Here is a 14,759-nt window from a genome sequence, read left to right on the forward strand (position 1 = left end):
TAATTTTTATAGTATAATATATAATTAAGTATCATATAATATCACATAAAAGATAATATATAAGATAATAACTTTGATGACTCTCTTCTTATTAATGCCAATGATGCCCAAAATGGAAGACCTGTATGTTCACCAATAGTATGTCACTGACCTAGGGTATAGGGCAGAAATAAAATGTAAAATGGATTCTTTAAAGATGATGAGATGCTCCAGAAGCTCCGGTTTGTGAATGAGTGTTCTGACTGCATTAAGCCCTGGAACAGAGCCTTGTCAATGACATAATATGTCCATAATCTCACAGAAAACAAAAGTCTAGCCTAACTACCCCCACAGAGAATACATCAAATGGATGAAGTATGCCTATTGTTCACACTGTGAAAGACAGTACATGAAGCCAGTCCACAGTACATGTAGCTTTTGTTGTTCAGTTATTTCAGTCCTGTCCAATTCTCCATGACCCCATTTGGGGTTTTCTTGGCAAAAATACTGAAGCAGTTTGACATTTGCTCCTCCAGCTCATTTTTCAAAGATGAGGAAACTGAGGCAAACAGGGTTAATTGATTTACCCAGGATCACACAGCTTGTAAGTGTCTGAGGCCAAATTTGAACTCAGGAAGAAGAATCTTTTTGGCTCCAGCATCAATCAGCACTAAACCACCTAGTCGCACAGCATATATATATAGCTTAGACACTGCAAATAGATAATAAGCCAAGCCTGAAATTGAACAAGAGGTGGAAAGCATTCCTTTAGTGTCCTTAAGCTTCTTCCTGAAATAAAGGCTCATTTTTTTTAGCATCAATAGTCTTCCAATGATGGTTTAAAGATGATCATCATGGAAGACAGTCTTTGGGGAATTAAAATATTGGGGTTTACCCAATGAGGAATGGAGGGTGACTATGAACAGGCTATAATTCATTACCAGTTGAGAACTACACTAGGAGGTGAGAAACAGGGGTGACTAGAGTTCATGTACCTGTTCCTATAACTAGAGTAAGGGATATCCAATGGACTCTCTAGGTATTACACTGATATATACACTCTGTCAGGAGGTCAGATGAAGACTCCTCTCTTCCCCAGAACCCTAGGTAGACCCCCAGAAGAATATTTACTGGGGGGGTTATGGAAGAGGAGCTCCAAAGGATGAGAAAGCATTACTGGGGTGAAATCTAACACTGTTAGAAGTGCATAAGTACCATCTATCTAAAACAACATTGGTTCTCCATCCAACATCCATTTCAGAAGTACCTATTACATGCCCTTGAGGAATATAGGAATAGACTTGAGGAATATAGACAGACAGATACATTCCATGGTCCCAAAGATCTTGCTATTTCATTTCCTCTTCAGTTAAACTGGGCAGTTTGTATTTTTGTAAATATTTATCCATTTCATTTAGATTGTCAAATTTATTGGCATACAGTTGGGCAAAATAGTTCCTAATTATTGCTTTAATTTCCACTTCATTAGTGGTGAAATCATCCCTTTAATTTCTGATTCTGGTAATGTGGTTTCTTCTTTCTTTTTTTTAATCAAATTAACCAATATTTTATCTATTTTATTGTTTTTTTCATAAAACCAGCTCTTAGATTTATTGATTAATTCTATAGTTTTCTTGCTTTTGATTTTATTAATTTCTCCTTTGATTTTTAGGATTTCCAATTTAGTATTTAGTTGGGGAATTAAAATTTGTTCTTTTTCTACCTTTTTTAGTTGCACACTCAATTCATTGATCTCCTCTTTCTCTTTTTTTTCACATAAGCATTTAGAGATATAAAATTTCCCCTAAGCACTCTTTTGGTTGCATCCCATAAGTTTTAGTATGTTGTCTCATTATTATCATTCTCATGGATAGAGTTATTGATTGTTTCTATGATTTGTTGTTTGACCCACTCATTCTTTAGAATGAGATCATTTAGTTTCCAATTAATTTTCAGTCTACCTTTCCATGGCTCTTTATTACAAGTAATTTTATTGCATCGCGATCTGAGAAGGATGCATTTACTATTTCTGCCTTTCTACACTTGACTATGAGGTTTTTGTGCCCTAATACATGGTCAATGTTTGAATATGTGCCATGTACTGCTGAGAGAATGGTATATTCCTTTCTATCCCCATTCAATTTTCTCCAGACATCTATTATATCTAACTTTTCTAACATTCTATTCACCTCTTTAACTTCTTTCTTATTTATTTGTGGCTAGATTTATCTAATTCTGAGAGGGGAAGATTCAGATCCCCCACTAGTATAGTTGTGCTATTTCCTCTTGTAGCTCATTTAACTTCTCCTCTAAGAATCTGAATGCTATACCACTTGGCGCATACATGTTTAGTACTAATATTACTTCATTATCTACAGTACCTCTTAGGAAGATGTAGTTTCCTTCCTTACCTCTTTTAATTTAGATCTATTTTTGCCTTTGCTTTGTCTGAGATAAGGATTGCTACCCCTGCTTTTTTTACTTCAAAAGAAAGCATAATATATTCTGCTCCACCCTTTAGAGCTTGCTATTTCAAAGGGATTACCAGAGACCTAGGCACCAGAAGGTTAAAGCTGATGAGCATATCAAGTTTTAGCTAGAATCGTGATGGCCACACAGCTAACTTCCCTATATCATCATTTCACTAGCATATAAATCTTCGCTAGCTCCCCCTTTGAAGAGGAGCACTGTGGATGGCATGCAGGGAACCTGATCTCATGGAGTTTTCTTTTATACCTCTTAGTATAAGTGGCATTTTCTAAGTAATGCAACATATAAGAAAGCCACCAGCTATCAGTGGATATGGGGTATCCTTGGTCTAAGAGGTCTTCAGTAAGAACAAAGGGAAAGAGAAAGGAAGATTTAGAAGTGGCCAGAGGCCAAAGGGTAGGTGTGAAGGCATGGAGAGGGGATGGTCAAAGATCTGCCCTGACACAAGTTACTGAATACTTGACAATACTGACAGCAGAACTCAATCAATTTGAATGGTGATAGCAACATTATAAAGATAACTTCAAAAGACTTTAGAACTCTGATCAATGAAATGATAAACCACCATTCCAGAGGACTGAAGGTGACTCACATTACCTGTCTTCTGCCAGAGAGGTGATGGACTTCAAATGTAACATGAGATATATATTTTTGGACAAGGCCAATCTAGGAATTTGCTTTCCTGGACTATATGCATTCTTGTCATCAGGGTTTTCTTTTTCTTTTTTTAAAAAATGTTCAATATGGAGAAGAGGTAGTGAGATAGAGAATTAATAAATGCTTGTAAAAAAATCTGTCAGTAAATACACATTTATTAAGCACCTACTATATGCTAGACAGTGTGCTAAGTGCTAGGCTTAAAAGAAAGGCAAAAAGGGGGCAGCTAGGTGGTACAGTGGATAAAGCACCGGCCTTGTATTCTAGAGGACCTGAGTTCAAATCCAGCCTCAGACACTTCACACTTAACTAGCTGTGTGACCCTGGGCAAGTCACTTAACCCTCATTGCCTTGCAAAAAAACCCCAAAAAACAAAAGAAAAGAAAAAGTTTCTACCCTCAAGGATCCCACACTCTAATTTGTAAAGAATTTGCCCTTTTATGACAGTATCTGAGATCTATGGAAGGACCACCACGGAGTGAAAATGAAGAAGCCAGGGGTAGGCACATAGAGACTTACTCTTGCAATGGTCGGAGTCCCTATAAAAGGAAAGTGAACATTGCTCCACGCAGACACTGTTCTGAAGCACATAGCCATCCATGCACTGCAGGCAGTCTGTGCTCAGTGGACCCTGGCAGGAATTGCAGCTCCAGTCACATTCTAAAAAGAAGAAACAAATGCAAATAAGATTGGCCACCTTCCTGAACACATGGAAGGTGAGCATTTAATACCCCTTGGAAACCACCTGTGGCTAAAAGCTTCCACTGTAGAAGACAAAGTGAGGGCAATATAAAAGGGTTAAGATAAATAAAGTTTTTTTACAAGAGCATGTCTAACCTGGATTCTTTTCTATAATTAAATGTTTCCTAGTGATGTCTGATGTGGATGGATCAGGGCTGCTACAGATTCTGCTAGGTTTGGAAAGCATGTGTAAACATGAGATAAGCCTCTTCTCTGGTGCTCCAGGCTCCAACGTACCTTTTCCTTATTTTGAGCTTCAATACAAGCATAAACTTATTTATAGCACCCTATCCTCACAGAAACATACAGATTTGTTCTTGCTTTTCCAAAAAATTAACTGGGATGTCAACAACAAGGATCAAAATACAGTTGCTGTCACCATTTAGCACATGTTACTCAAAGACTGGATGTTGGTTACTTTATTGAAGAGAACAAATCTTGTAGAATTTATCACTATTCAGAGAGAAATGTTCAGCACGATATGACAAACCCATCATTTACAGCAGTCAAATTCATCCATTCCAAAATGGTTCCATGAGTACCTGCTATATGCATAACACTGTGCTAGGCACTCTGGGAGATGGAAGGAAGGAAGGAAGGAAGGAAGGCAGAGAAAAAAAGGGGAAAAAAGAACACTGGATTTAGAGCCAGGGTATTTGAACATGAATATGGGTTCTTTTACTTACACTTCCCTGGACCTGTTTCCTTATCAGCAGAATGAAGAGATGACATTAGATGTGTTCTGTCCTAAACCCTCTTCTCTTCTCTTTCTTTATTTGCTCTTGGTAACTTTATCAATTCCCATGGTTTTATGTATCATTTTTATGCAAGTGCATTAGATTTACATATTAATCTCCAGCCTCTCTCTTGAGCTTCAGTTCCATGTAAACAACTGCCTATTGGGCATTTCAAACTGGACACCATGAAGACAATTCAATTGCAACATGTCCAAAACAGAATCCATCTTCCTCTACTCTAAACTCTCCCCCTGATCCAAACTTCCCTGTTTCCATCAAAGGTGCCACAACATTTTTTCAGTCTCCCAGGACCATGACCTTGACATTATCTTTGGTTCCTCACTCTCCCTTACTCCACATATCCAGTTGCCAAATCTTGCTGCTTCCCTCTCCACAAAATCTTTCACATCCAGCTCTTTCTCTCTGCTCACAGGGCCCTCATCTTCTGTACCCTGTGATCCAACTAACCTGGCCTTCGCTCTCTTCTTGGGAGAGCACACAGCACTCCATGCTTCCATTTGCCATTGGATTAGCTGTCCCCCATCCCTAGACTGCACAGTCCCTCCTCACCTCCATTTTAAAGAATCCTCCTCTCCTCCTTCAACAAACATATCATTTCAGATGAAGACATTAAATCTATCTATAGCCTTATGAAAAATGCTCTAAATCACTATTGATTAGAGAAATGCAAATTAAAACAACTCTGAGGTACCACCTCACACCTATCAGATTGGCTAATATGACAGAAAAGGAAAATGATAAATGTTGGAGAAGATGTGGGAAAACTGGAACACTAATGCGTTGTTGGTGGAGTTGTGAACTGATGCAAGTATTCTGGAGAGCAATTTGTAACTATGCCCAAAGGGCTATAAAACTGTGCATAAGCAATACCACTACTAGGTCTATATCCCAAAGAGATCATAAAAAAGGGAAAAGGATGAACATGTACAAAAATATTTATAGCTGCTCTTTTTGTGGTGGCAAAGAATTGGAAATTAAGGAGATGCCCATCAATTGGGGAATGGTTGAACAAGGTGTGGTATATGAATGTGATGGAATATGATTATACTATAAGAAATGATGAGCAAGCAGATTTCAGAAAAACCCGGAAAGACTTACATGAACTGATGATGAGTGAAGTAAGCAGAAGCAGGACAACATTGTATACAGTAACAGCAACATTGTGTGATGATCACTTGTGATAGACTTAGCTTTTCTAAGCAATACAATGATTTGAGACAATTCAAAAGACTCATGGTGAAAAATGCTCTCCATGTTCAGAAAAAGAACTATGCAATCTGAATGCAGATCAAAGTATGCTATTTTCACTTTATTTGTTGTTATTTTTTCTTTCTTCAGGTTTTTCCCTTTTGTTCTGATTCTTCTTTTATAACATGGCTAATATGGAAATATGTATAACATGATTGTATATGTATATATATAAATCTATATCAGATTGGTTGCTGTCTTGTGGAGAGGGGAGGGAAAGAGAAAAATTTGGAACTCAAAATCTTTCAAAAAAATGAATGTTGAAAACAGTCTTTACATGTAATAGGAAAATTTTAAAAATACTATCTTAAAGGAAAAAAGAAAGAAACCTATCAAGCACCATCTTCTACATGAAGCCCTTCCTAATCATCTCAACTGCTAATGCCCTCCCTCCCAAAGTCCTTGTCTTTCATTGTTGTTCAGTTGCTTAGTTGTGTCTGATTCTTTGTGACCCCGTACATACATGGAGTTTTCTTGGCAAAGAACCTGGAATTGTTTGCCATGTCCTTCTCCATTGTCTTTCATTACTTTTCATTTATTTGGTATAAACTTTTACACCAATTTCTCTTCCCCATTCTCAAATAAATTCCTTTAGAGTAGAGATTATTTACATCATGCCTAGTAAAATGTCTGGCACGTAGAAGGTCCTTAATCAATGTTTGTTGATTGATCACTTGAACTCCAAATCCCAGGATCCCATAAGATGTGGCCTCTGGAACCTGGGTTTATCTTTTATAGTAGGTGGTGAGAAGGAAAGACACATCCATAAACCAGCTAGCAAATAATGACAAGGCAACAGATAAGAAAGTGCTTTATCCTCAGAGTACTACTTTCATTAATGCTCTACAACATTCTGCCTTGTCCAGTCCTTGTTCCAAATAGTGGAAATAGCCCATTATCTACCTTTCTTTTTGTCCAGAATCCAATATTTCTAAGTCCCCAAGAAGCTAGTAACCATGGAAGACTGTACTTGTGCTCCAAAGAAGATTTAAAATGTTAATCTCATTCATTTATTTGGCTGATGTAGACCTAGGGGCCATGGCAGGGGAAGGAGAGGGGGGTTTAAACAGTAAAACAGATTCTTGAAGAAGTCTGCCAGCTCAGTTACAAAATTATTTACAAGGGAGAATTGTGACCGTCTTGGCTTTTTACCACAAGCTGGGGAGGGAAGAAATGGAAATGCTGCTCTTGATCAAAGGACAACAAAACTAAGTTGACCATGAAAGTAGACAGGAGGAGAATTAGCACACATTTGTGAACTTTTCGAGTATCCCCAATTTTTCCACCTCCCTAATACCCAAGCTCCAGCTCCTCTCCTAGAAGCAGGGATTGGGGGGGGTAGAAAAGAGGGAATAAAGAAACCATTTAGAGGTACACTCAGGAATAAAATAAGAGTCTCTCATTCCTTATTCCCTTCATTCCTTCTAAAAGGCACCATAAAAATTACAGAATTTGTGGAGATAACTGGGAGAAAAGGATAAAAAAAGAAAACATTCTTTGATGGCAGAAGACCCCCCCCTACCCCTGTACCACCAGTGCTTTCCAAGTACATGGAGGTACAAGAAAATTGCTTTCCCCCTACGGTGGCTTTAACTTTGTAGGACTATTGGTGAAGGACTGTTTACATCACTTACATACAAACACACACTGAAAAAGACCTTTGTCAGTAATGATGAAGCCTGCTCCTTCTCACTGCTTAACAGAGTAATATGTGTGTTTGCAGACACAACCTAGGTGTGAATTTGTTTTGTTTGGATGTACTTATTTATCACAAGGCTGGGCTTTTTTATGAGAGAATTGTTGCAAGAGTGGGGAGTGGAGAGGGAAGAAGGATAATAATAGAGATGCAAAATGGAAAAAAAAAAGAAAAGAGTATCATAGAAACATAAAAATACAAAGGAAAAAGCAGAAGAGAGATCAGAAGGGGACAAAGACAAACAGGGCAGTGTTGGCATCATTATGTTAAATGTACATAATGTTTTTCAAAAGCTCTATGTAATAGATATTCACCACTTCAAACGGAATCTGCTTTTTCTGCTCTTCTCTGTATATGGAAATGTTCATATTTATTCATGTTTGTCAAGTTAACAATTTCAAAAGAGAAAATTGGGGGGGCGGGGAAATGCTATGGTTACCTTTGCACGTCTTGGTAGACAAGTCGAGGTAGTACTGCTGGGCACAGCTCTCATACTGACATTCTCCAAAGAGAAGGACCTTCGCTGGGTCCCGGCAAGAGGTACATCTTGATGGGGAATCACAGCTCCAGCACTGGGCATCGCACGCTGAGCGGACACAGGGGAAGAAATGGCCAGATGATTACAACTAAAAGTATCAAGCACTAGTCTGCTTGGATGAGGAGGTACGGTACTATCCCTAAAGATATGAAAAAGTGTGTTAGAACTTATCTTTGTCATTCTTTTCTTTTTTTTTTTTTTTAAGTGAGGCAATTGGGGTTAAGTGACTTGCCCAGGGTCACACAGCTAGTGTCTCAGGCCGGATTTGAACTCAGGTACTCCTGACTCCAGGGCCAGTGCTCTATCCACTGCGCCACCTAGCTGCCCCCATTATTTTCATTAATAATATGCCCTTAGGAGAGACAAATGAGACATCCCAGAAAGAACACCACAAGTGGAGGCAGCAACCTGGTTATGAGGCCCAGCTGTACCAACTGTAGCAGCTTTGTGACTTTGGGGAGATTTTCATAAGTTTCATTTCCCTCATTTGTAAAATGAGGCTTAAACAATCAGCACTAGGCTCAATGGATAAAAATTCTACATGGAAATTCAGTCCAGGACAGAAGGGAAACTCTCAAAAGAGAAATTCTGAAGACACAAAAGGAAAAAATGGTAAAGAGGAGAAAAACTGGGAGATGTCTGGATAGACCAATGATGATGTACCAGGAACTCAACAATCATTTACATTTTTTTAAAAAAAAACATACATACATACATACATACATACATACATATATATATATATATATATATATATATATATATATATATATATATATATATATATATATGGTACTGAAGCTGAAAGAAAGGCGAGGTAAATAAAGATCAACTTAGGAGTATGGCAGAGGCCTATAAAAATAGTGTCTAGGGTGCTAAAATTCAAAATAAATTGAAGCTGATTATGGAAGCTAAGGACAACAAAAAAGGGTTTGGTTTGGTTTTTAGCTCTACTGGGGAAAAGAAGAGGCTCAAAGACAGTATAGGAACAATGCACAGGGATGATAACTGACAACACTGATAAGATAGGACAATTCTATTTTGTTTCTGTTTTCTTTGCCAACAAGAGTGACTTTCATACTCTAACAAAACAAAAATGGCTGATAGGGAATTGACAGACAAGATAAGTAAGGAAATAGTACAAGAGCACCTAGCTGTCCTTGATGAATTCAAGTGCCCTGGCCCAGATGAACTAGATTCTTGGATACCAAGATGATGGATGTGATTACTGAGCCACTACCAGTAATATCTGACAGACCATGGAAAACAGGAGAGGTACCCAAGACTGTAAAAGGTCAAACATTGTTTCAATGTTCAAAAAAAAAAAAAAGGTAAGAGATGATTGGTGCACATCTAAAGAAGAAATAAGTGACTACAAATATCCAGCATGGCTTCATCCAGACTATTTCAGACCAGACTATTGTTATTTCCTTTTTAACAGAAATACTAGGTAAAGGGAATTCTGAGATTACAGCAAAGCATTGGATAAAGTACCACATTCTTGTGGAAAAGATAGAAGAGAAAAGAGAGAAAAGGGGGGAGGGAGGAAGAGAAAGGGAGACTGAAAAGAGAGGAGAGAGATTGTAAAGAGAGGAGGTAGAGAAGAGAGAAAAGGAGAGAGAGAAGAAGAGACAAAAGAGGAAAGGGAAAAAGATTGAAGAAAGAGGAGAGAAAAGGAGAGAAGATGGAGAGAGGAGAGAAGAGAGAAATGAGAGAGGAGGCAGAGAGAGAGGAGAGAGACTACATGATAAAACAAAAAGATGAATTCAGAATTGATTGAATGGTTGGACTTAAAGGAGTAGTCATTAATGTCTGGATGACAACTTAGCAAGAGGTCTCCTCAGTGGAGCATTCCATGTATCTCCCCTTGCTTCTGAACTAGTTAGTATATTTAGTAGTGACTTGGAGAAATTAATCAGTAGTACCCTCATCAAATTTGCAGAAGACAGAAAGTTTGGAAAGAATAGGAACATTAGATTGCCAGAACCAGGACCCAAAGGGATCTTAATGGAGTTAGAACACTTGACTCAATAAGATGAAATTAAATTGGGATGAATGTAATAGCTTATACTTGAGGTCAAAGCACCAACTTTCAAAGTACAAGATGAAATGGACTGAAAGCTCAATGTGCATGACAGCCAAAAAACCCCCACAAAAACAAAAACCTAATGAGACCCTGAGCTGTATTTAAAAAGGCAAAGTTTTCAAGAATAAGGAGGTGATAATCCCACTGTACTCTGACCTTATCAGTCCACATCTGGAATATTGTAAATAGTTCTTTTTTGTTTGTTTGTTTTTTTGTTTGTTTTTTGGGGGCAATGGGGGTTAAGTGACTTGCCCAGGGTCACACAGCTACTAAGTATCAAGTATTTGAGGCCAGATTTGAACTCAGGTATTCCTGAATCCAGGGCCGGTGCTATATCCACTGCGCCACCTAGCCGTCCCAATATTGTATATAGTTCTTGACCCCATCATTTAGGAAGGAGATTGATAAGCTAGAGAGTATTCAAAGGAGGCAACCACATGGTATAGGGCCTTGAGTCTATTCCCAGAGGATGTTTACAAGTGGAGAAGGGAAGAATTGTGGGAGGGAAAGAATAAGAAAGGAAGGGGCCAAAATAACTTTGTTCAAGTCTTTGAAAAGCTATCACGTGGCTAAAGGTTGGGAGTTATGTCTGATGTCAGAGAGCAGAAACAGAAGCTGTGGGTACAACAGATGGAAAGAGATAAACTTGAGACTGATGGCAGGAGAAACTTTCCACCAATTAGAGCTATCACAAAGTAGACTAGGCTGCCTTGAGAGGTGGTAAGTTCCCCCTCATGGGAGGTCTTCGCATGGAGTCTAGGTGTCCACCTGTTGGGTATGTCATAGTATGGATTCTTTTGGGATATACATTGGAATAGATTTTTCCTAAGACGTCACAGTGGAAGAATTCCGAAAAAAGTGGAATAAAAGATGAAATAATGAAAATACAGTTAGGTACTGAATAGTACGAATAAGGAACTACATGAAGTAGTCACATCATTTGAATTTGCACTGCATATTTCCTTTCTGCTAAGCAGTTACCATATTTTACATCATAATAATTTTGAGTAATGGAAATTTGAATGATACAACTACTCCAGGGGGATTCATTGCTCAAATGAATTGAGACCTGGCTGTATATGATTAAAAAGAAAAAAAGATGGTCTAGTCACAAGGTGAGAGTGTTGAGAAGAAGACAGCCTGAATCTCCCACTGGTACTCTAGTAATGTCAGGAAAAATAAATCCAAGCCTCTAGTATTTTGGGTGGACACCACTGTAGTGAAATAAAGAGAGTGCATGAGTGGGTTGATGCCAACACTGTTGTTCAGTTGTGTCCAACTCTTTGTGACCTTGTCTGGGGTTTTCTTAGCAGAGATACTAGAGTGGTTTGCTATTTCCTTCTCTGTCTCATGTTACAGATGAGGAAACTGAAAACTGAGGCAAGAAGGGTTAAGTGAGTTACCCAGAGTCACACAGCTAGGAGGTATCTGAGTCCAAATTTGAACTCAGGAAGATGAGTCTTTCTGACTCCAGGCCTGGAACTCAATCCACTGTGTGCTACCTAGATGCCCTGATGTCAACATTATTGAAAGGAAATCGAATGAAATCAAGTTTGACTACTGGAGTATATTTGGAGATGTATATTAACAAATAAGTGTCTACATGAATTTGGGCAAGAGAGAGAGCTATGGAAATAGTGTTAGAGGAGGAATGGTCAAAAAATAGAGGATGCTTAGTCTAAGAAAAATAAGGGTAAGGGGGGAAAGGGGCAGCTGTCTTCAAATGTTTAGAAGGATGTCACAGAAGAAAGACAGGACTTGTTCTGTGGGGCTCTTTAGGGCAAATTGTGGAAAAGATGACTTGAAGAAGAATCACCAAGGAGGGGGAGGAGTGCTTCATATGACTGCATGGCTGGAGGTTATAGGATCATAAACCTAGAGAAAGAAGGAATTTCAAGTGTCATTGAGTCCAACCCTGTCATTTTACAGATAAAGAAAATGAGGTCTAGACAGTCAGTGTCCAAAGTTACACAGGGAATAAACATCAAGAACAAGAATTGAACCCAGGTCTTCTGAGTCATAAACTAGTGCTTTTTCCCAATGCATCTTTATGCCTTTAAGCCAAGGCTGGATAACCACCTATCAGGGATGCTTTAGAAAGTATCTTGTACAGGGTGGAAACTTGAGCTAGAAGCCTTCTGGGGCCCAGTGCCCTGAAACAGTCTTAGATTTACTTGTTTCTCAGTTCTCACCACAACTGTAATCAATAATTTTAGAAAGCATCACATTTGTGTTGAATTCCTAAAGAGTTCCATACTGACAGACCAAAGCATTGGGCTACTTTTCTCTAAAAAATCAAAATCAAAAGACTGTCTCAAAGGGAGGCAGCCTCTCAGTTCCCACGTCCTTCTGTAGGGAGGATAGAACTGCCCCTCAGGTAATCAGTGATGAGTGATAACCCTCTAAATGACACTGAATCCGTTTAGTTGGCTCAGACCGCAATGGCCTCTACCTGTCAGAATCACAAACTGGCATCAGAGAATATTAGTATGGCACTCTAATAGAGCCCAATTTCCCAACCCAGGGCCAGACTTTTCTATCCCCTAAGAGGATGACACTTAATTTTTAGCAAAGGACCCAGGATGGAAGATGATCCCATCTATAATTCACAGCCCTACTTATGTGATAGCACTCCAAACACACTTGACTTGTGCAGGGGTCACATTGGACATAAAAAGAAGCTTCCCAGAGGAGAATGACTTTAATACAACGCATTTTTATCATCTAGTCTATAGCAGGGAATCCATTTTTTCATTTCGACTTTTTGTTCCCACAATGCCACAACTGGGAAGACATCCCCGTCACTATTTCTCTACTAGGGCACCTTTGCTTGTGTGTTGAAAACTCATGTACATTCATTTTTATCTTACAAAACCTAAAAGTTCCCCAAGACTACTTGAGATAATCAAATAAGATGTGTTCCCAACCAGATCCTAGCAAATGTCCCAAATGTCAGAGGTCAAGGATGAACAAAAACAGACATCTTCAACTTCTCTGGTTTCCCAAGGGAATATTGGCATCATTCTTGTTGTCATTATTTAATAAATAAAAATGGATAGCTTTAAAAACAAATAAACAGTATCTCGAAAATTGAAATAAGGTAACTGGAAAAGGACTTACTGGGAATGGCTTGCTTGCCTCCTATTCCTACTCTGGTAGAAAATTGCTCACACGTGCTAGAGTGAAATAGATTACACTTCCAGGTTATTGTTCTGATCTTCTATACAATTATATTTTATACAGATTATAGGTACACAAATAAAACGTAAATTTTCATTGGTAAACTTCATAAAATCAGCCCTTCACTGGACACCTCCTCTAGTGTCTTTTTTTTTTTTATCATGAAGGTGGGTGGCCTGGATTCTCAAATTCTATACCAGTGGGGAGTAAATTTCTGGAGGTCCTTCTAATCTGGAAAGTCATCAAGTACAAGTCCAATAATTCAATATGTATGTAGTTGTAAGGGGATCAGCCTAACCTGTTTTGAAAGGGGGTCATTACCAGGACAGCCACAAAAGGATGAATTCTTTGGCCATAGAAACTCTCCAAAAAAAAAAAAAGACATCTCCCAAGTCAGAGGGGATGCAATCAAGAGTGGCATAGGGAGCACTCTCAATGAGAAAGAGCAAAGATTCTTGACTGGAGTAAGAATAAAGCTTTGCGGGGAGGGGAGCACGAGAGAGATGACAATATCAAAGGAAGGTTGGTGATTAAAGAGAAGGAAATATAAATCCTAGAGCCATGATCCCCATACCATGACCCTTGGGGGGAATGTACCAGATGAGAAAGAAAGTAGAGAGCTGATTGGTAGAAAACATACGTTGGCAGGCGTTGCTTTCATCAAGATAGTGCCCTGGGAAACAAGCGCTGGTACACAAGCCACTGTGAGACAAGACAAGGTTGGCATCACATGAGGAGCAGGAAAAGGGGCCATAACCATGGCAGCTTTTGCAGGAGAGGTGGCACCCTGAAAAAAAGAAAATGGGATGTTATCTTTGAGCTCAAACTCTCCAAGGACCAAGCCCTGGGGATCGCTTCATGGATCTGACCCCAAGAGCCCTACACCGTGCTTCCCTCCTCTTCCACCTCATGGCTGGACACAGGAAGGTCCAGAGAGAGTCTCAGACCCCGTAAGATGCCCCAGGCACCTCTGTGGGCATCTCTAGCTCTGGGGTTCAGCGACTACTCACGGTTACAAGCTCCATTCTCTGCATAGTATCCAATGGGACAACTAGAAACACAGTGGTCCCCCAGCAGCAAGTAGCGGGCATTCTGACACTTGAGGCAGATACTGCCAGTGTTGTGGAGGTCAGCTACACATTGTTGGCACAGGGGGTGGCAATCTGTAAAACAAAATAATAATAATAACTATTATGATGATGATGATGAAGATAATGACAATATCCATGTCACACAGAAGTCTCAGATGGTCCTGAAGATGGCCTGGCACAGCACAAAGGGGATGGGATTTGGAGTCAAAGTACCTAGGCTTGAATTCCAGCCCCACTACTCACTGCTTATGTGACCCTGAGCAAGTCAGTTTACCTCTTGGCCTCAGTTTCCCTA

General features: G+C 39.2%; 1 protein-coding gene across 1 annotated transcript in view; it reads right to left on the reverse strand.

The window, feature by feature from the left end:
- The window catches only part of FRAS1 (Fraser extracellular matrix complex subunit 1), a 515,723-nt gene that overhangs the window by 191,502 nt on the left and 309,462 nt on the right, over nucleotides 1–14,759 (reverse strand). Inside the window, 4 exon segments of the mRNA XM_043971175.1 lie at nucleotides 3,646–3,786; nucleotides 8,009–8,155; nucleotides 14,014–14,160; nucleotides 14,384–14,536. Coding sequence (XP_043827110.1) covers nucleotides 3,646–3,786; nucleotides 8,009–8,155; nucleotides 14,014–14,160; nucleotides 14,384–14,536 — 588 coding nt within the window.

This window comes from Dromiciops gliroides, chromosome 6, assembly GCF_019393635.1.
Source record: "Dromiciops gliroides isolate mDroGli1 chromosome 6, mDroGli1.pri, whole genome shotgun sequence".
Classification (NCBI taxonomy): domain Eukaryota; kingdom Metazoa; phylum Chordata; class Mammalia; order Microbiotheria; family Microbiotheriidae; genus Dromiciops; species Dromiciops gliroides.